This window comes from Phaethon aethereus (genome assembly GCF_964289735.1).
Source record: "Phaethon aethereus genome assembly, chromosome: 21".
NCBI classification, from domain to species: domain Eukaryota; kingdom Metazoa; phylum Chordata; class Aves; order Phaethontiformes; family Phaethontidae; genus Phaethon; species Phaethon aethereus.
In genome coordinates, this window is record NC_138597.1 from 9277681 (window position 1) to 9299498 (window position 21818).

Below are 21818 nucleotides of genomic sequence, written 5' to 3' on the forward strand. Positions count from 1 at the left end.
TCATCCTCTCTTGCTCCCATTTCAAATACTTTACCTTTGCCTGAGCTATTTAGTCTGTCCTTGCATTGTCATCCTCCCTTCAGGCTGCTTCTGGGGCTGCCTGCATCCTTCACGGTGAAGGATTAGGAATGCCTTTGCTCGGCCAGGTTTCCCAGTAAGGTTGGGAAACCTTACTGGGAAAGCAGTGCCGGAGACCTGGACCTGGTTATCTTATCTTAGCCTGTATTGATATTTAGAAATCTGCTATTTCTGCCAAGAGATTTACAACTGTAATTGTCCAAATATTTCTAGAAAACAGACCAAAAGCTGTTGGTTTTGCTTATATTGCTGCTTGTTTAGTGATGGAAAATGCCAGGAATGAAGTTTCTTTTGACTGAATCTAGATATCTTGACTTTCATTTTTGTCTATGGCTTATATCATCTTTAGAAAAGCGAGTTACTGGAAGAGTAGCTTTTTGCAAAGGGGAAGAGCTTCAGAAAAGCCAGTAGGGTTGCGAAGCACAACCCAAAGGAAGAGCAGTGGAGTTGGTGCTTTTGCTTTGGGTAGTGACTACTGAGCTCTCTTAAATAAGGAACATATTCGTTATTTATCTTGCGAGGAGGACTGGTGCATGGGTTAATACTGTCAGTACGCCAAAGGCTGCATGGCTTTGGGTAGCCTACGCTTACTGTGTTCTCATGGGTGCCCCTTCTGAACTGTATTTACTTGGTTCCGCTCCTTAGGCAGCAGCGTGGTGAGTGGCATGATGGTTAATGACACCCTCCCGTTTCATTTAAGTAGCTAATAATGATGTTGCGATTTTAGTTTGTTTTATACCAAAACACCTATTTGTAACATTTAAACACCTTTTATCTCTCTTGTGAGATAACTTAAAGTTTGCCATCTTAACTATTACTTCATAATAATGGGTTTATAAAACTTGTGTTTGTGATTTTATAGGCTTATTCCTTATATTTATTCCCAGTATAGAATTGTCTGCAAATCAGCAGTTGGTCAACACCCATTCAGCCATTTCTGTATGCTCCAATTATATGTTATATTGATAAACTGCGGTAGTTAAATGGTCTGCAGATCTAAGTTCATCTCTTGTATCACAGAAGATTTAAGAACCGGTTAAAGAAAAAAAGGGGGGGGGGGGGAGTGTGTTTGTAGACTGGGGGTAGAGCATAGACTCACTGTGTGATTTGCTGTTGTGTGCTTTAAAGTTTCATGGCCCGCGTTGCATCCCTTGGGAGGATAAAGTGCAAGGAGCATGAAGAAACCCATAAAATTACAAAGGGTTTATGTGGTATAATTAATACAGAACTTTCCATGAACTTTATAATAGTTGTACTTTCTTATTTTTAAGCGAGTTTCTGGTTTGCTACTAAGTAATCTTGAAGATTGCTAATGGAACTTAAATTTTGGATTTTCATACTGAGTTATAACAAGATACATTGTGGGCTGCTATTTTTTAGTATAGAGCTTCCTTATTGTAGTTTTCAGAATTGGCTGTGCACGCCTTGGGAAGTGTTTTTGAGCTGTGGCCAGCTTTGCACTAAAAAAAAAAACCCCACGTCGATACAGCTTTACTGGCAAATCCTCCTTGTGCAAGTGCAGCTTTGCTTGCAAAAGCACTTTTTATTGACACTGGATGGGTTTGCAGATCACAGTGTCGTAAGTCGCACCCGTAGCAAAAATAATACGTGGAAGAAAGTTCAAGTACAGATCTGGCCTGGATTTGCACAGTGAAATCGAATAAGCGTTGTGAAATTGCAGCTCCTTTTTCTAACTGCAGAGGAAATTTTACTTTTGAATAAATGTCAGATATTCCCTCCGGAATGTGCTGGTTGCTCTGTAAGGCAGGTGTGGATGCAGAGCAGTGTTGATTCGTATTCCTCTGACTTTATCAGAAGACTCTATGGTAGGTGAGTGTGTACATCAGGTTGACTAGAAATGGTAGCTCTGATTCCAACCAAAGGACAGCCCCCTTTTTTTTTTTTGCTCCACCTCTCTAAAGATTTACGTGTTTTAGTTGGAAGGATTGTGATGATTTGTGAGGAAAGTGAGTAGCAAAGCGATAGTTCATTTGGAGGAACATGAACTCTGTAGGTGGGGATGACAGATCCTGGGAGATGCCTGGGGATCTGCTGAGGGCAAACGCTTTATGAAGGAAGCCAAGTCACGGAGTGGAGGGCCGGGGTGAGCGAGGTCTGCCAGCACCGTTAGCACAGCTGGGAGAGCAATCTTCCTCTTCTGTGCCCGGCTCCCCCCATTTTATCTGCGTAGGGCAGGGAAGCAAGTTCTAAAGCAAGCGTTGTGCATTGTTTGGGGCGAAGCACTTTCTTGTTCCTAATCCTCATAGCTCACTGGCCAACTTGGTCCTTTTCCAAGGTCAAACCTGTTTCAGAGGTCATTGAATTTAGGATTCATGTCCCACAACATGATTATTGTGTGTTGTTCCGGCCACACGGCTAGAGGATTCTTTAACAGAAAGCCGGTCAGATTGAGGCAGGTGGCAGTTGTTGTTTTCCATGTTGGGTTTTTTCTGGAATGAAGGAATGTCATTGCTAAACGCAGAAAAGAGAAGCATACGTCAGATGTAGCCATATTACGCGACGGTGAAAATGACCTTCCATGGCAATAATGACACAAAAGTGTGAGATGCTAACAACAGGAGTTGGAAGGGTTAGAGTCAGCAAGTTCTGATAACTTCTCCCAAAACATTTTTAAGGGGTCTATTATCCATAGGCACTTTCTGGATTAATAATACTGATAATTGATGACAGTGGAAGAAAGTTAATAAAACGAGCTGAATAATTAGAGGTCTGCCAGCCCTGCAAAATAATGGAATGAATGATAGAGGACTTGACTGATACGGAGGTAAGGGGAAGTAATACAATTAATGTCAATTAAAATGTGCCCATGGAACATAAGCTGATGAGATGTAACTGGGGATGTAGTTTGGCTGATAAAAGTAATAATGTGTGCTGTAAAATACTTTGCCACCCTAATGAATTGAATGTAGTGCAATGCAATATTTTGAATGAGAAATGAAAACGGTATAAAATTAACTTAGGGAATGTTAAGTAAGTACCAGCTAAATTGGATGGCGGATCTGAAAATACAGGTGGGATTGGCTGGGGGCTGCCGTCACGGCAGGGCCCTGCCCAGCTCCGTGCTTTGCCCCAGGCGAGGTGGTCTCTGTGCATAATGCTGAGTATCATGACGTGCGCGTTTCTGAAGCCTTGAGTGGCCAGAGGTGGTGGGAAGTAACAAATTGGTGGTCACAGAATGTTCACTGGGAAAAAGATGCGGCCAAAAACCCCTGTGGAGTAATGGTCTGAGATATTCAGTGTCAAGCTAGAAATCCTGGAATGGTATACAAACAAATAATAGAGAGAACCTTCTTCCTGATTTCTTTATCAGTTCAGCAAGGATCAATACTGCCTGACTGCTTGTTCGCCCAGGAAGAAGTACAAAACTGGCAACCCTCTTGATTTAGTTTAACCCAGTCCTACAGTAAAGTTCCCAATAACTCAGGGAGCGCGTAGTGCTCATAAATTATAGAGCAGCTCACGTTTATCATACACATCACTGCTTACCTTGTAAACTCATCTGCTGTGCTTGCACGAGTAGTTGATTTAACAGCATGTACATTGTTTGAACTTGACACATCCAAGAGTATAATCAAGCTTTAAAAATACTAGGGATGTCTAGCTGCTGGTTTGCGCTCTTCGCCCGCTTTCTAAAATGATTGTGGGATAGGTCCTCTCTGGTTTGCTGCAGGTCATGGGGAAACTTCTGTATCGTAATCACAGAGGAGTTTTATCGTGATGCTGGCATCTGTTTAATGACATAAAGTGATTATATGTGTAAAAGGAAAAAGTTAATATCCTTTTTCTGTACACTTCCAAATGGGAAATGGCTGTAAATTAATTTTGTAGGGTAAAATGTCAGCGAATAAGTGTACTTCTGACATACCGCTGCCCGGTATCTGTCATGCGAAGCATGAGAATAGTGGAAGAAGGCAGAGATGGGGATTTTAGAAGGAGAGCTAGTAAAACTCCAGTGTTGTAGCTGGGATGTCTTACCCTGCTGCTCTGGTTCCCTTTTCTGCAGGACTGACTTGGTCTATAAACATGCACAGTTCGTGGAAGCTCTGGTTCTTTAGGTAGTATTAGAGGGGTGATAGAGAGGCATAATAAAGTTAATGCTTCTGGGACTTGCAGGGGCCGTTTTTGGCTTTTGGGTTTTTTTGAGTCTCGTCTTCTAGTGGGAATCAATGCACCTTCTACATTTTTAGCCAATGAAAAAGAATAATTTTGTATTCTTCAGTATCTCTGCTTTTGAGACGCCTGCTTGTGGCGAGGCAGGAAGGTTTCTATCCCTCTACCTCACTCGCATGTTGAGGAACTACATTCACTTTCTGAGCTGTCCGTGGAAAGAAAAGTAATAAGGTACAGCGCATTTTAGGTTTAAATGCACTAACAGACCTTGAGTTGCATTTCTGCTGCAGCTTGACAAAATTATAGCAGGTACTGGGGCTCTGTTCTTATTTAGTTGCAAATCCTGTCAAGTGGGAACTTCATTTATGACTTTCCTGGCAGGTCATGCTGCTGTGGTCACAGCTTCTATAACGTTTTGTCGCTATTGCTTGTGAAATTTGTCACTGAGGGAAGTAATAAGCTAAAATAGGCACAGGTAAGCACACACACAGGCTTCTCGTGCACAAATCCATCAAAGCTCTCCTCCAGCTTTGCAACCACAAGGAATTAAACTGTATTTGTATTTGTAAAATAAAGGTGCCATTTCAAGAGAAAGCCGTATTCTTCTTTGCAATGACAAATTGCCTGCTCTTTGACAAGTGAACTGGTGGGTTTCCAAGTCTTCTTGTAGCTAGGGTCTCCTCATGGAAACCGCCTGTTCTCCTCTGTACACATCACGTGTCTCCTCTTCTTTCTAGATGATCATGGGAACAGCAATGGCAGTCATGTAAAAATCTTTTTACCGAAGAAGCTGCTTGAATGTCTACCAAAATGTTCAAGTTTACCGAAAGAGAGGCACCGCTGGAACACTAATGAGGTAGTTAAATCTCTTATTTATTCTTAAATGTACCTGCTTACTTGATGTTTATGGATTATTTTTTGAGAGCATGCCGTGTAAGTTACAGAATATAAATTCCCTGGCTCTGGAACCTGTTGTTTAAATAATAAAGTCCTATTACAGGTTGGAAGTGAGCTTTAAACTAGATGTGAAGGCAATTGTGGAAGCAGACTACTAGTACCGTAGGAGTCTGTTGCTCGCATGTGTGTATGTCACTTGTCTCGAAGGGGAAAATCTTGTATTATCTTACCGACATGTTTCAAAATTGCTTAAAATTAGATGGATGTTTTGGTATCATGTTAAACAAAATGTTATCTTACTATCTGTAAAGACTTCCAAACAAAAAACCCAGTGCATTGTTCTTTCCTGCCAAACAGGGTCCTGAGAAATAACTAGCTTACTCCTGTCTGAGAAGTCTTGTTAAGGACAGGAGACACCAAAGAATTGGGCGTTTTATACTGGAATCCAGTTACTCTGAATGTGCTAGTTTGCATATCTCCTGTTAATGCATCATGGTTGAGTTCACTGAAATGAAACAGAAGTATTTAAAATTCTCATGTCTGGTGGGCCAAGGTGAAGTTGAAGAATAATCCAAATAGGTCTACAATCCCTTGCCTTTATTCCTTCTGGGAAGCAAGGCTGGAAGCTATACTGCAATACCCACAGTATAGTTTTAGTTTTTAGTAGCACTGTCTTTACAGTACCTTTTGTCGTATTTGTGGGAATCATTTAATAATAGAAGCAGTCAACTTTGAGAAATTGCTGTAAAACTGCCGTTAGTATCTTGTCCCTCTAATCAATCATTTGTAACATCTAAACGTGTTAACAAAAACAGTACCCACGAGTATAATGCCTGCAAGTGGCAAGCTGAGCGCAGAATCAAATATGGATCAGTTCATGTGTGTATTTTTCAGAGTTGGAGTCCTTTACTCCCTTTCGTTCGTTTGTCTGAAAGTTAAAGTCAAGTATCTATGTTTAACATAGGAAGGACTGTGACAGAATTAATGGGCTCTTCTGGGGGGAGTTGCTGGCATTGGCTCTTCTGTGTAGATGTTTTTGGCTTGGGTCATTTGAATTGAAATGTAAATTGTAGAAAATGTGGGTTGCAATTTATTCTGTGATAGCGTTTATGCTAATAGGAATGGGGCATGGAGTAATAGCAATTCCAGTGGCTCTAAAATATGCTGTTTTGACAAAGACAGTTGAGAAAGAAGGCTCTCTGCACAGGTATGTGGCAGAATGATGCTCCTTCTTATTGGAAGCAGCTTGTTGGGTTTTAGTCACTTTTCTCTGGCATTTCTGTTGTCCCTGGTTTAGAGGGGATGTATACATTTACACACGCAGGCTTTCAGCTTTTCTTCTTGAACAATGTTTGGTGTGTGTAGCCTCCCAGGGTACAGAATGTGGCAAACGAAGTTAATCACATAGCTGAGAATGCTTATTATTCATAAGTGTGATGCAAAAGGGAAAGCGTAGGTGCTTGCGAGGTGTATTAGGCTAGAAGAAAAAATTGGGAGCATAGCCTTCCTTCTGAAGGACGTGTCAGCATTCTGGAGAGGGGGAAAGTGAATGGTTTTGATGGCGCTTGCCAGGATGTGGCTGGTGTAGGTTTGTCTCATACCTTAATTCTACAGGGATTGTTTGCTAATAATCACAAAACAGCAGCTGGTATGTTAAAAAACCAAAACCAACCCATTTATGTAATTTTGAATGTCAAGTTTGTCACACTTGTTTGTATCTCTCTCTCCTCCAAAATCTCTCACTGTGGCTGCCACTCAGTGGGGACAAGGAGCTGGTTCTGTACGTGGGTTATTACTGGTGCTGTCTCTGCCGGCGTACGTGGTGTGTCAGTTGCAGTTTCTCTATTGCATTATTTAAAAGGAAGAGCTTTTCTTGTGGCCAGAGATTTTTGGCCTTGTTAGTTCAGAGGAGAAAAAAAACAAAAAGGGAGGAAAAGGCAGACTCTTATGCCTAGATGGAGTCTTGGAAAATTTGTATTAATTACGGGGGAGGAGGGAGCTTAGCTTACAGATTTTATTTCCCTCCCTACCCCCAACCTGGAAGTTTAATTCTGTTCAGTGTTATAAAACTTGAATTTTTCTTAGGGTATAATTGAATAATAATCTTCGGCTACGTCTCAGAGTCATTCCTAAGGGAATATAGCTTTTCATCTGAGTACACAGGTGTTCCGTCTATGCTGGTGAAGGCACGAGTTGTAAAATATAGAAGAAAAAAGATGTATTTTATACAGTGGTCCTTCCAGAATCTTTGTGTTGACTTCAAAATCACTGGTACTGCTTGCGAGGTGTCTCTCTGATAGGGAGGTTTATTAAAAAGCATAAAAGAAATAAAATGCCTAAAGTAACTTACAGATCTGAGCATGTCTATGACATTGCTGTCTTCCCTCAAATTCGTATGTGTTCGGACAAGCTCACCGTGTCCGATCTTGCCGTAGACCTCTCCAGGACGTAAGCGCGGTGGGAATTGGTGCGGGATGTGCTGCAGAACACATCCTGAGGGGGGGTCAGGGACCACTACCACCTGGCTGCTCACCTTAACCCTTAGGCATTGCTGCTTCTGCTCCTTTGCATGGGGATATTTCAAGGAAACTTAAATGTGGTCCTTGCACACATCTGCGAGTCCTGGAAATAAAGAGCACATGTATTTTCAGCCACTGGGGCTGCTAGCAGCGTAAAGGGCAGGCGCTGCGCGTGGGCTCGGGTCTGCTGCTGAGTCCCTTGCATCTGCGAGCGAGACGCTGCCGATGCTGAACGCAGGGGTCAGGGAGCAGCTGGGGTTTGTTCTTTCCTCTACCAGGGCATCGCCATGGGAACGCTGCAAATAACTTTTTCTGAGTGCTTTCATCTGCAGATTGAGGATAATGGTCATATGTTGCTCTGGATTGGGTAATTGGTATGGAGAAACAATATCCTTTGAGAGCTGGATAGGTTGCGGTTGACTTTACACTTAGTAAAATAACGCGATGAGCGGCAAGAGAAATGGAGCATTTAAAAATGCTTAGAACATGTTATTGAGATGTTTGCTTTCTGTCATATTACGCAGTTTTAACTGAAAGTTTGATGGAAATATATTTCCATATCAAGATGACATCTCATCTTAAATCAAGTTTATAGTGGTTTTATATTTCCTAGTGAAGGAAGTGTTCCTTCTAATTTAATTTTTTTTAACCAGAGATACAAAATCATAAGTTCAGCCAAGCAATTTAATTACAGATTTACAGTTTTTGAGATGCCTGTGAAAGCGTGCGTGTGCTTATTTCTCTTGCTCTGGGGGAGGATAGAAAGGGGATTTTCATATTATTTCTTATGTGAGGACAAATCAGTTGATTGCCAGAAAATTCTGCAATGCTGTCTGCATGCGAGGGAGTTCCTTGCTCTTGGATTTTTAGTTGTCGTTCATTTTGAAGCGTCTTAGTACTTGTGTAATACAGTTCTGGTTTTACTGAGCGGGCAGAGCAAAGACTTCCCTGTAGCGTGGTGCTGCTTGTAGCTTACTTGGCGTGCTCGCGGTGTGCACCAAGCGCGGATTTCAGGAGCGCTGGGTCTCAGCCGCCTTCCGGCGGGAGCAGGGCTGATGCTCCCAAAGCACTGCCCTGTGGAGCGGACGTCTGCGGGTCCGTCCAGGCGCTCGGCTGAGCGCCCACTTTGCCCAGTGGCTGCCGGCACCCCCTTGGCCTTGTCCCCTAATAGGGGTGGCAAAGGTTGCTGGCTCGTTAACCGCTAATTGCTTCAGGCAGCAAGAGCGGTTTTCTGCGGAAAATGCATCCTGCTTCTTTCTATCGAGTGACCAAGTTACCTGGGAACCGGGAGCTCCCAGGCCGCGGCGCTCGCAGCGGTACGGGTGGGTGCAGGGGCTCAAGGGTGTCGGAGTAACCTTGTCTCTGCGCAGTGCTTGCCAAAAGCGGGATTGCAGCTTTGAGCAGAGATGCCTTTCATTAATGGGGTTGGCAGCCGCAGTCATTAATCATCCTTGTAAACACTTAATGGCACAGTAAGAGAAAGAAGAAAAAGTTAAACATCCAAAATGTAAAATGCTACCTAGGGCTTATGTTTCTGACAGTATTCTGTATTTACGTTCTCTGGTGGGAAAAGCCTGGAATTTCCATGGTAGAAGAAACCAGCATAACTGGTTTGTGTGCTCATGCTTTTCTTGGGGGGTCAGGCAGAGATGCCCCATTTTGCAATGTGATATCTAGCATCAGCTTGCTACAGATTTACAGAAGGCCTAGATATTTATTGCTTGGTAGTATGCAAATAAGTGCAATTACAAAACCCTCTGAGCATTATGTGGCACAGGAAGAAATTCTTTAATGATACTGCATTGGGGACCTCAAGCTGCATGCTTACTGGCATCTCTGATGTGGTCTTGCATTTTTGCTTTGCTTGCACATCGGTGACATTCTCCTCTTCTGCTTGACATCGAGTTATTTCCCGTCTTTTCTCTAAAGCGCAGAGAAGATCTTGAAGGTTTGGAGAATTGCCTTCGAGACGTAAGGGACCCAGACTGATTGGGGAAGTGAGTCTCGAGCATTTGGGCTGGCTATTACGCTATGGAACACCAGTAAGGCGTAGGTGAAAGTGATATGTCGACTGCCACCTGCTACTCCAGTTCCCCCAGTCCCTCGGCAGAGCAGTGTCAGGCAGCCAGTTACTGGCACGCTCCTGTCATCACAAGTTTGTTCATCGAAGTACCATTCTGGGTAAAGATGGAGCAGTATGGCCTACTACTACCTTTTTTTTTTTTTAATGCTTTTAAGTTGCCTTTTAGGGTTAACTCTTATGTCTGAAAACTTAAAACACCTGTTTGTTTTAAGGCTGCCCTGGATGGTATGGTGTATTGTAACACTCCTCTACATTACTGTACCAGTTCATACCTTATTTACCAAAGTAGCTTAATGTGTTATAGATTTATGGGGTTGAGAGCAAGTGTGTGGGATCAGCTTTTGTCTTCACCACAGTCAGAGTGAGGAAGGGGTGGCTCTCCAGATCACGACATCTTGTCTGCCATGTGCCATCAGGATGGCAACACTTGCTGGAAAAGCAACAGTGCCTAGTACAGTTTCCTGAGGACTGTAAAGTTATTCAGTGTACTTAGTTTAATGCAAAGCATTAAACATAAGTTAGTTCAGGTGTGTTTTGCTTAAGAGCAAAGTTTCTTGAAGCCAGAGGCTGGCCGTTGTTGTGAGAGCTCTGTAGCTGCCAAGCGCTTACAAAGCTGGAATGTCCTTGCAGTCTGCATCGGCTCTGTGATCTCTCAAGAGCAGTGAGAATATTTAATTTTGACTAATTGCCTGCTGCCCATGTGATCACAGAGTATGAAATATTATGGTGGTACTGGCAAATGCTATTATTAGAAGTTCTGTTGCTTTCTGTTCCACCTGATGATCCTCCGCTAGAGGAGTAGCAGGGAAGTGGTCACCGTCTGGGTTGCGCACGCTTCCTGTGTAGCATTTCCTCCTGCCACGTTGGTCTGGCACGTGGGGTTGCCCCTAGCTTTGTGCTGAGTCGGGGGCTTAAACAAGTTAAGGCGAGGTTTTGTGAATGAAAGGAAGTGCCTAGCTGAGGGAATAATGTTTGCCAAGTGCTGGAACAGCCACAGCGTCTGTAAAATCGGGAATGTTGGTGTTGACTCATGTGCCTTGTCGCTGGTGGCGTGGTGGTCTTCTGCTAGCGTTATAGCTGGGGAAGGTGTGTGCTCTACCAGCCGTTGGTACTGTGTTTCCAGTGCGTGTCCATCCTCTTGGCCAGCAACAGAAATGTAAGAAAACCTGCTTTTTTTATAAAGGAGAAGAAAAAGCTCTGAAAATGAAATCACAAGGAAATAATGTTTACACCCCAACTAGAGCAGAGTCAAGAGTAAAGTGTTTGTACACCTGACTGGTTGCCATCTAGCCCATGTGGGCGGCTTTTCTCGCTGCGTGTGTGATTATGATTTAGGGCTGATCAGTGAACGAGATGAAAATTTCTCTTTAACAGAAGCACTTCATTATGGGTTTATTTTGTGAAATTAATGAAATTCTGTGCTTTGCTTAATGTACAAAGCAGAAAATCTGCTACTGGCTCTGCTTTTGCAGTTTCTCAGTCATGTTTACATAATTAGTAAATGTTGTGAGCAGGCTCGGTGATTTAGCAGAATTGAAAGGTTACTGTTCCTGGCAATTTTAAACAAAAGCAGTGATACCTGCTATGCTGTTCATGCTCTAATAGAGATTCCTCATCTTCCTCTTAGGAAAATCTGACTTTTTTTTTTTTTCCCTTCTCTTTTGTTAATGTTAGGACCAATGTTGTAATTGTATAATGATAAGTCTTTTAAAATGGCTGATTTTGCAGTTCTGTACAGTTAATGTGTCGCAGTCCTGGGACCAGATTGAATCCTGTAGAGCATAGCAAACAGATGAAATGTATTGTTTTGGATAACATACTGCCCTCCTAGCTTTTTTCCCAAGTCAATTCAATTGAATGAATTAAATTAACTTTTTTTACACTTGATGATAGCTAAAGAAAAAAATTACTTCATAATTAGTTTTAGCATATTATACACAGAGTGTGAAATGCTGATGGTATTTAACTCACTGGCTTTTTGACATTAGTAACCTATCAAAATATCGCTGAGTATTTTTACAGATTTTGAAACTTGCTGGCAATTAGTTTGGGGCGGAGTTGGTTTGTTTTGAGCACTCATGGGGCTGTGCCTTGTATACAGGCTTGGTGGGGAATGCCCTCCTCCTCCTGTATGTAGAGATGCAGCTGCTTGTGTTGGGGTGTTTGGGAAATGGCTGTACTGATTTGTGTGTTGCACCAAGTGACAGAGCAGACAAGAATTGTTCTTGGGTACAAAGGATGAAATGTGAGAGAATCAGCAGAGTGCTTTAATTATTATTTAGCTGTTTACCTACGGGAGCACCAACAGTAGCGGTAGGTACCGCTGCATCACGTATTTGGGTCTCTGGCTTGCCCAGCACTAGTGAAATATTCGCTGGTGTGCTACCCGAGTTGTACTTTGTACTGCGTTTTACAAGGAAAATGTTACAACAAAGTCAATTTACAAAGTCAATTTAAATGTCTGTCTGCCAGGGACTGGCATATATAAACACAAATGAATTGGTTCACTTGTCAAATGAATGGAAACCAAGGATATTACATTTTGTAAGTGATTGAAATCCTGTCTTCTCAGTCTCATGTTCGCTACTTCCAAGGATGGCTGTTTCATTTTGAAGAGAAAAATTGGGGGATTTAGATGAAAAAGAAACTAGACATGAAGGAAAAATTCGCAAATAACAGTGAAGATTTTATGGAGGGGTAGTACTTAAGAAAAAGGACTAAGAGTGAAACCACTTTTTTTCCCTGCAAAAGGAGTTATTGTTGGGGCATCGGGGGGAACCAAGTATACCTGGGGGGAGAGTGGGGGAGAGGAGAAGTCTGTTGCAATAGAGGAGAAATTAAAGAAAGTCTTTGTGTTCTTTCCTTTGGAACCGGGTCTCCACCCAGTTGTTCCCCACCACGGCTGGGGTCAGAAGAAAAGGAGCAGGGAGCCGTTTGCTGGCCAGTGGGCAGCGGGGTGGAGGTAGCAAATGCTGGTGAGGCCCTGGGCTTTCCGGCTCTGCCCTGTGCGCTGCTCGAGCCAGTCGCCATCCCACGGGCAAAATGTTCTTGGGGTTACTTAAAACTCATCTTTATGCAAACTTTGTGTTACCCGAGAAGTCGGGAGGGAGCCTCAGGTGGGTGTCAAGGGGCGCTGCCAGCCCTTGTCCAGCCGCAGGCAGCTGCCTACAGGTGACGGTGTTCACTTCCCCATCTCTCTCCTGTGAGGAATTCCTGACGTGTGGGGTCTTCCTGATGATATGTTTCACATTAATACCTTCTGGACTTAAGTAGCTGCTGAGTCACTGCAAATCCGTGTCTTTGTTGTTGAATTATTTCTAAGTGGCTTGATTTCCAAATCGCTTTCCTCCAAAATGAGGCCAGCTTACAAATATGTAGTGTAAATGGCAATTGAAGGACCCAGCCTCAGCACATGGGTGAAATAACAGTGGAGAAGCTGACTCCTTGTTTTGGTTCACAAAAATTTGAATTGATAAATGCTGGAAATAATGGCAAGAACTTAGTTTTAACTCCAACGTGTGGCAGTAACTTTAGCAGAAGAGTTTGTCAGACACTGCTGCTGAGGCGGATGTTGAATACAGACCTTCCTGCCTTCATCTGGTGGGTTCTTGACTGTGATACACATAAAGCAGGAGGGATGCAGAAAGATGCGATGTGTTTTCTGGAAAAATGTACAGGCAAATTAGATCATTGTGGTACACTTCAACTTTGAATATGTTGATTTTTCTATCATTGGTGGCTGCTTTGCCTTATGAAGACATGGTTTTGTGGGGTGGGTTTGTTTCTTGGCTGCAAGCATGGAGCTGTTCTGGTCCAGATGAAAGACTCAAAAAACTTAGCGCCTTGCCAGGCCAGGGGAGAGACGCTGAAATGAAAAGGCATGTAGTGCCCTTGGTGGGTGTCTTTCTCCTAAAGTTACCTGACGTAAATGTTACGCGCTCTGCATAAATTTAGTATGGATAATTGGCTGCATCTTGCTTGGAAATGGGTACCAAAGGTTTTTTTTTACAGCTTCTGTGTAATTGAAATTCCAGGAGGAGAGGCCTGTGTCTTGGTAACCACATTTGAATTACCTTTTTATTGTAGCGTTAAACCAATATATTATGACGTGAGGAGATCCGTGTGCGTGTGTGTCAATAGTTACCATACTCCCACAGTTAGAATGAATAAAGCAAACTCCTGCGAAAGAGCATGTAGTACTTACCCGAAGACAGATGATCTAAAAGCTGTACGGACTGCCACTCGTGTTCTTACCTAAACAGTAGCCTCCCTGACGAAGGGAACCTGTCAGTGCTGGAGCAGGACTGCCTGCTTTGTGCATCGCAGCTCAAGCACTTGGGCCATGCTGGGTTTTATCCTGAGCTCTGGAAACACATTTTGTAGGATAAGAAACCAATGCGCCCATATGGAGATGGAAGGACTTATAGAGGCCATCCTGCAGGGAGGGTAAAAAAAAAAAAAAAAAAAAAAGGCGGCTGTCAGAAGTAGGAGTCAACCTCCATAGCCGGGGTGGCCGCAGGAGGGTCTGCCGCAGCAGGCGCCTCGGGGTGCCGGTGGGAGCAGGACGGCCGGAGGGCACTGCCGTGTGCTGTGTGTGAGTTGCGAGAGCTTTGATGTGATTCCATGGAAGGTATTAGTTTTACTCACTGAAGCTCCTTTGTTTTGCAGAGATCTTGATGCAGACGCCCTTTTGGATTTCTTTTTAATAATGTGTGACCCTTCACCTTTGATCCCTTGACCTGCATTACTTTGGTAACCATTTCATTATTTTAATTTCATTTCATTTTTAATTTTGGTGTGCAAGCTGTAACATTTCATCGTTTTAAACTGTAGCGTTCTTTGACCTCCCCAAATGTCTTTTTTTTTTTTTTTTAAATGAAGCTATGTAATGTTGGCTTTTCTGGAATAAAAGTTATTTCAATTGTTAAAAAAAATAAAGTATGTAATTTTCATTGGTTTTTGCTTCTTTTAAGTTTAACTGTGTGTATGTTTCTTGTATAGTACATTACTTTTTTGACCTGTGTTCTCCCAGTACTTAATCTAATTTATTTTGATATTTCTGCACATCTTTGGTTTTAATTTACATTTCTCTGCAGTTCTTTTGATCAGTAAAACATATGGTGTTTCTCCTCCCTGCCCCCCATCACATTTTCATAGCCCAAAGTAATCATGGGAGCATGTAGATACTCTGATGAATAAGAGAAAAAAAATTGTTAAAATTTTGTTCCTTGTCCTGAAGATAACTTTTTCTATCGATCAGCTTAAAACTGATAGCTATTTTAATAAAAGATTAGGCTTTAGACCAAAATGAAAATCTCAATCGAAACTCAATTTACATTTATTTTTACATTATCATTGAAGCCAAAAGGAAAGTTTTCAATGCTTTGAGATGTGCTTAAAGAAGCAGTATGGTATGTATTTACATGGGATAGTAAAGCCCCCAAAGTTTAGTAGCTGTTTCTTCCCATTTTTCAGTTGAAGGGGTACCAGCGTATAAGACAGATTTTGGCCAGGTTCTATTTTTATCTTGCAAATGAGCGTATGAAACCTACTGAGCACGGCCCACTGAAGCACAGATTATTTTTTAAGTGTCTCATTATTTTATCCTCTAACATTTTATGCTGAAGTTTTAATTGCACACAGATGAAGCTTCTAAGTGAGCACTGAAATGGATTTAGGTCTTCTCTGAGCCTTGTTGATGCTTATAAAACTTCATAGCGTTCATTAGACCTACAGATTAAAATTGTAGTGAGCCGTTCACATGTTGCAGGTCAGCTCTGCTGACCTCACCTGGCCACTGCCCGTGTCTGGCTCTTCTGGAGGAGCCTGCAGCCCACCTGGAAACCCTCCTGCTGGCGTTTTCCCTGGCGAAACAGGCTGCAGCAAGCTCCGCCACAGTGTTTGCCGGCCCGCGGGGCTGAGCCTGAGCTGCCTGCCTTACCCGCAAGTCCGCTGCAAGGCTTGGAGGGCTGAGCCCCAGCAGGTTTTACCCCTGAGCGGTGGGGATGCACCGTCATCACCAGAGTCTGGTTTAGGAAGCATCTCATATTTTTAGTTGGTATCCGTGCTTGAGAAAAGGGTATTTCCAGCACTAATCTTTGTGCTTAAGCAGCAAGATCTCTGTTTTTAAACTGCCCGTCATTGTGTTTGCAGAGTCGCCTGTTAAAATAACGTGGCAGTCAATAACAGTATTCGCAAAATTCTGTCTGCTCTGTGTTGATGTACCTGTTTTTCTCTTTGACCCAGTGGTTAGGAGCTGAGATGGACAACCACAGCTTACATCAGTGTTTGAAGTGTTCGGGTGTGTTTTTCCTTTTTCCCTCCTGTTCCAAATTTTAGCTGTAAATAGTTTTTGTAGGCCTAGAGTAATAAATTCTGCTGTACCAGGCTGCCGCTCCTACATCGAGCGTGTTTTGGATAGCTGGAATTTGGCTCTTACTCTGGTTTTAATGCTGCCTGTCAGCCTGAGAAGTATGGTCCTCCAAAATCATCTCGAGCTATTTCTCCAGCCTTCCGAACGGGGTTTTTAAAACTCGGTGGAAAAAATATTTATTTTGCCCAAGAAAAACTCCTTGAAGACTATTTTTCTCTTCCTTGTAACACATATTTTATATCGGCAGCAGTTAGATGTGAATGCCCTGACTTTCTAGGAAAGCAATTCTTAAAAAAACCTTTTATTTAGACATCTGGAAACCAAAGGGAACCTCCCTTCTTTGCACAGAGGGCTGGCTTTCAGCTGCCTCCTGGTAGAACAAATAGCGAGAGGGGGGGGAAAAAAGTGATGGAATAAAAATGTCTGGTGTTGGGAATTGGAGTCAATAACAAAAACACATGAGGTTAAAAGATGGCTAGGATTTCTTGTTTCAGGAGCTATTTTGTCATGTCCATCCTGCCTTCTTTTCATAAGGTAAGCACTCGTAGTGATGGCAATAGTTGGGTACATCTCACAGGGTGTTCGGGTGACGCAGCATGATGCATGCTCTCTTTTTGATGATCTTTCCAAGTATTCTGTTAGATGCAGATGGTTATTCACAGAAGTCAGTGTAATGAATATGGATTATGCCTGTTTAGCTGTTGCATGGGCTTCCCAGATGCTAGAGCTGCTGAGGAAGGAGGAGGTGCAGCCCTTGGAAGGAGAGGATAGGAATTGTTCTCAGTTTCCTGTATAAACAACAGTAAATATTAGTAAGTAAAGCTGCTTCATTAACGTGGCAATAGCATTATGATTTACCTGAACTTAATGTCTGTCTTTGGGTTTCTGCTGCAGTGTTACTGGATGGCAGTAGGTAATATCAGCAACAATTGTCCGTTTTATGGCAAGAGATGATGGAACTTAATTCATTTTACTGAGCTTGTTTTTTACTGAACAGGAACTAAAATACAAGTTTTCTTCAAACACTTAAAGAACTACATAAAAGCTGTAAAATGTTGGCAAAGCAAAACATTTGTCTATTTAAATATTAAGAGAATACTCTATTGAGAGATTTGTTCCTGCTGACGAGGTTTTTCTGTTATTCAAAGCCAGAACATTGATAACATCCACTCCTGAAACAAGCCTTAATTTTGAAATTTATGCAATATCTTCTATTGCTGGATGCTTCTATATGCTCTCCTTAAGGCTAAATGGCCAAAATGAAACACTCGGCACATTTACTAGATTTAGAACATTGCATGTCTTGCAGTTCAGGTAATGCAGCTGGGGTCGGATTAACCTAATCTGCTTTGTTTAACCCAATAGACACACCTGTGGATCAATCATCTGCATGTGCTGTTCATTTAATAAAATATACATAGGCAACTGACAAATTGCTCACTTCAGTCTGGACTACTTTGAAAAACGGATGTATCAGTCAACACAAGCAAACCGTGGGTTTTTTTGATTAATAATAAAACTCATCCAAACATGCAGGATGAAAAAGCATACAGGACAGATCTCCCACCCCCCAAGACTATAGCTGAGGAAACAGGGATTTCTGCGTGGAATCTGTCTGTACGCAGTAAGCTTAACAAATGGGCAACCGTCCCCTACTAATGTGGTTTAGGGCTGGTGGCTTTTACGTGAGAATCCTGTTGCTCCCGTGCTTGGAGGGGAAGGGGAATCCTCACTTCTCGGGGGATAAGCCTGAGTGCCGCTCCAGCCTTGCGGGCGGTTGCACCCCGCCATTTGACCGTGGGAGGACCAGAGCCCTGGCAGTCGGTGGCTTGGAGATCTTCTCCTCTGGGGTTAGGGGTGAACTTCCCAGGCTTCTCACCCTGCTTGCTGCTCTCTGCGTATATTGTTTTTCAAAGTCCTTAAATAATTTAATTACTGCTATTGCTTTAATCTTCAAATTCTCAAAATGCATTAAGGTCTTTGATAGCTGAAGGGGTGAGCCAGTGCCGTTGGGCAGCCTTCCCCGCCTCGGTCTTGTGCTTCTGCTTTTACTCTCCTTACAGAAGTAGAACTCCTATAGCAATTGAAACCCTGCAGTTTGCTTTCCGTATGTGCTAGAGCTAGGGTCCTCTGTCTTTTTCTTCGCTCGTAGCTGCAGACCTCAGGTGAGAAAATGTTTGGTGATAAAAATATGTTTTTATTTCTCCTTCAGGTTTGGCTTGTCTGCTTTTCAGCTCCTCTAGACATTGGAAATTCCAGTTTGTGTTTATTTTCTCTTCATTCGTTCCCACGAGACAGAAGTGAATTCAGCATGGATTACTGGGGAGAGCCTTGGCTGGGAATAAGGATAATTGCAGTCTCTGGCTGTGCCACAGATTTACTGATGATTTCTTTTAAGTTATTCACCTGCACTGTATCTGTTTCCTCAGCTGTAAAATATGGGTAATTACCGCCATTGTAAAATGTTATGGGGTCTGCTGGTAATTATATGAATGAAGTGCTAATTACAGTGATTATTACTTGGACCTAGTCTCGATCTGGGTGATGTTCCTGTTGTTTTGAACGTACGAAACAAATACTACGACTTGCTTTTCCCCATTCCTTGTGAGGGATCCGGAAGGGAAAGGTGCCGCAGTGCTCGGATGTAAATTCCTGATGAGAAGCGCTACTACTTGGTCACCCAAGTTGCTCTGTTAACTTCCCATCTTCCTTGGTCCTCATGTGTTAGCAGGGCGGTAGGCTGATGAGAGGCTAAGAAACTACTAATTCAGTAGCTGGACCCATGTGTAATTTGATAACGAGGGTTTATGCTTTGGCACGTGCATTTCCTCTGGGAGGTGCGTAGAAGGAAGCAGATTGGGAACGGTACTCTGAGATACTGGTTCGATTGGGGCCAATCTGCGTGCTACCTTGTGGCCTCGGTTCCTTTGGAAGATCTGACCTTGATGTGAGGGAAGGTGTCCTTCCAGCTGTTGAGATTATTTCCCCCCCGGAAAAGACTAGAGCTTGCAAGACTTCCTTATCAAACACTTTATTTGCCTTTCTCTTCTCCACTTAGGACACATTTTCTTTGTAGCTGGGAATAGCTCTACTATCCACTAAGCAAGGCTGGGGTAGCAGAGGAAGAATTTCTATTCTTTAAGGTAGAAATAGAGTGTTCTCATCCAGAAAATACTGCTGCTACTGCCTGGATGATGCTGTAGTTTCTGACGGTAGTAATAATGAGTAATCTCGTACATCCGTTAATGACAAGAGGCTCCTACCCAATACCAGCCTTCCCTGGGCACGCATTCCGTGGCACAGTAACAACAAAAATTGTGTTCTTGGTTTGTCGTGCTGCAGTTCCTGCCTGCTCTGCCTTTCTGGGTTCTGCTGGGTGGATTCAGCCCTCGCCTCCGCACACCCACTTGCCATCAACCTCAGCCTTTCTTTGCCCTGGAAGAGCAGCTGTAGATCTCAGTAATGTCTTTAGGATCTGGCAGCAAACTAGCGGCGATACGCTGAGCAGTTCTTTCTCATAGTTTCATGATTGCAGTGAATTTTTAACTTTCAGGAGGAGGGTTTAGTTACTGCCCAGTATGATAATATGCAAAGGCTTTCCAGCAACGGAAAAGCAATTTTTAATTGCAGCTTTGCACTTGAATTTTCCAAACTAGATCCTCATCTCTGACAGCTTATTTCTGATTGATTCTACATGTTGAAATTGTTCTGGAGTGTATTGCATCCTCACAGTACTTCCGTTGTTGGTAATGCAAAGTCCATCTAACGCAGCTTATTGCGTTAGTGTTCTGTTTGGGGATAACGAAGGAAGACGAGGGGTTCCAAGTACAGGTTTTTTTCCATGGCTTCTAGGTTTAAAACTTTTAAAATCATAACTGAAAATCCACCAAATACTTGCATTTCTTTACCGCTCTCCGGCTGCACGTACATCGACATTGACATACACACCTACGGTGACGCAAGTTGCAGTTCTGTCTGGAAACATATGCTTTGTGCCAGGACCTAAGCTAGCGAGTCCGTGGCGAAGGCGTGCTGGCAGCGGTGAAGGCGTGCTGCGTGCTGGCCGCCCTGCAACCGCAGCTGCTGGTGCAGGGCCAGCGGCTCGGCGCTCCCGGGGCCCTCCATCCTCCACCGGCTGCCCCTGGCCAGCCGCCTCAACCGTGGCAAATGGGCCCCGTGTGCTTTGGTAGTTTTGCCCTTGACTTCATAAACGACCTGTCTTTTCAACTGGCGGAATACTCGTGCGCTCCAGTGGCGGGTAGCAATGTGCGATGCCAGAAAACAGTGAAAATGGTCATTACCAAGTCATAATTGTACGGAGAGAACCGAGCTGGTTAGGAGGAGGAAGTAAATGAGGGAGCATCATCCCTCTGCTGTCAGACTTACTCTCTTCAAAGCATCTAAACCACCAGATAGTTGTCCGTGTGTGTGTCTGTCCACTTCACCTAATATTTGTATGCTAAATTTTTTTAAGAATCCTATTGATTTGGGAAGCAAAAAACTCAGTTTGTTCCTACAGAAGCATCATCTATTAAGATGAAATAATTTGGTGTGAGATGCTTCAAAACTGAATAATGCTGCATAAATGTTCTTGTTGCACGTTGCACGAGTGAATCGATCTGTGTGCACGCTGCAAGCCTTGTATGGTGGGGCACATTAAATTACTACGTAACCCAAAGGGTAATCAATAATTCCAATTCAAGATTTATTCAACTCTAATTTTACAGTGTTCTTGCAAAAAGTGGGAAGGTGTATGATATCTATCGGATTTCTGTATCTTGATGCCACTCTGAATGCTGTAAACAACGGTGTAAGTAACATAGGAACTTTCCTGTTAAACGTAAATGTGTAGTAACGTAATAATTAGAAACTCTCTCGAGTCTTCCCCCTCTTAGAAATTAGTGAACTGTCTGGTTTTCATCGCGTGGCAAAGCGTTGCATGAAACCACTGTAGCTGATGATAAAAATGCTTTCAAGTATCTGAATTAAGATGTAGCATCACTACAAAAACAAAATATTAAAGCGTAAGTGATTCCAAAATAGCGTGCTGCTAAACGGAGATTGCTGCAGTTCAATGAGCAGGATTCTAACACACCCCATTCGGGCAGCAATTGCAAACCCGAAGTGAAGTAGTCGAGGTGGCATTTTTGTCAGCGGTTACTACAGGAAAATCTGGTTTAACCTCCTCCCCCCCCCCCCTTAATTACCTGCCATTACTTGGCTTCGTGAATTGGTAACTCGCACCAAACACGTTGGATGGTTTCACGCCGTGCACACCGAGCGGAGGAGCGCAGCGGTGCTGGGTGCGCCGCTGGCCCCGTGTTCGCCCCGTCCCGGCCGTGGTTGCGTCCCCTCGGGCTGTGCTGGGGTGCCTTCGGCGTCGCCTCGTACCCCAAGACCCGCTCGGCAAGCGGGGATGTGGCGCGTGCCAGCAGGACAGCCTGGCACGCTCGGAGCAGCCGGCAAAGGCAGCTCCGGCTGCCTGTCCTTGCTGGCGCCGCCGGAGGAGGAGGATTTCCTTCGCGCGCCCCATTTCTAGCTGCCCCCGTCTCTGTATGGACACGGAATCCCCACAGGAGGGTGCTGTGAAGGCATTTAATGTGCAGATTTTGCAGGGAAGATCGGAGTTTTGAGGAAACGGCGATCACAGGGAAGCCAAAGCTGTGTTGTTCCGGCAAGGACGGCGCGTGAATTGTCCCCTGGGAGTGCGGCTGGGAGAGGTCGGCGTTGGTGCTTG

At 43.5% G+C, this 21818-nt stretch overlaps 1 protein-coding gene across 2 annotated transcripts in view; it reads left to right on the plus strand.

The window, feature by feature from the left end:
* The window catches only part of CAMTA1 (calmodulin binding transcription activator 1), a gene marked incomplete at both ends in the record, with an annotated part of 311800 nt that overhangs the window by 18416 nt on the left and 271566 nt on the right, over positions 1–21818 (plus strand). For both annotated transcript variants that reach the window (XM_082009441.1, XM_082009442.1), the window contains one exon: positions 4947–5065. In XM_082009441.1, the coding sequence (XP_081865567.1) occupies positions 4947–5065 (119 nt within the window). The remainder of the gene's footprint in view (positions 1–4946; positions 5066–21818) is intronic.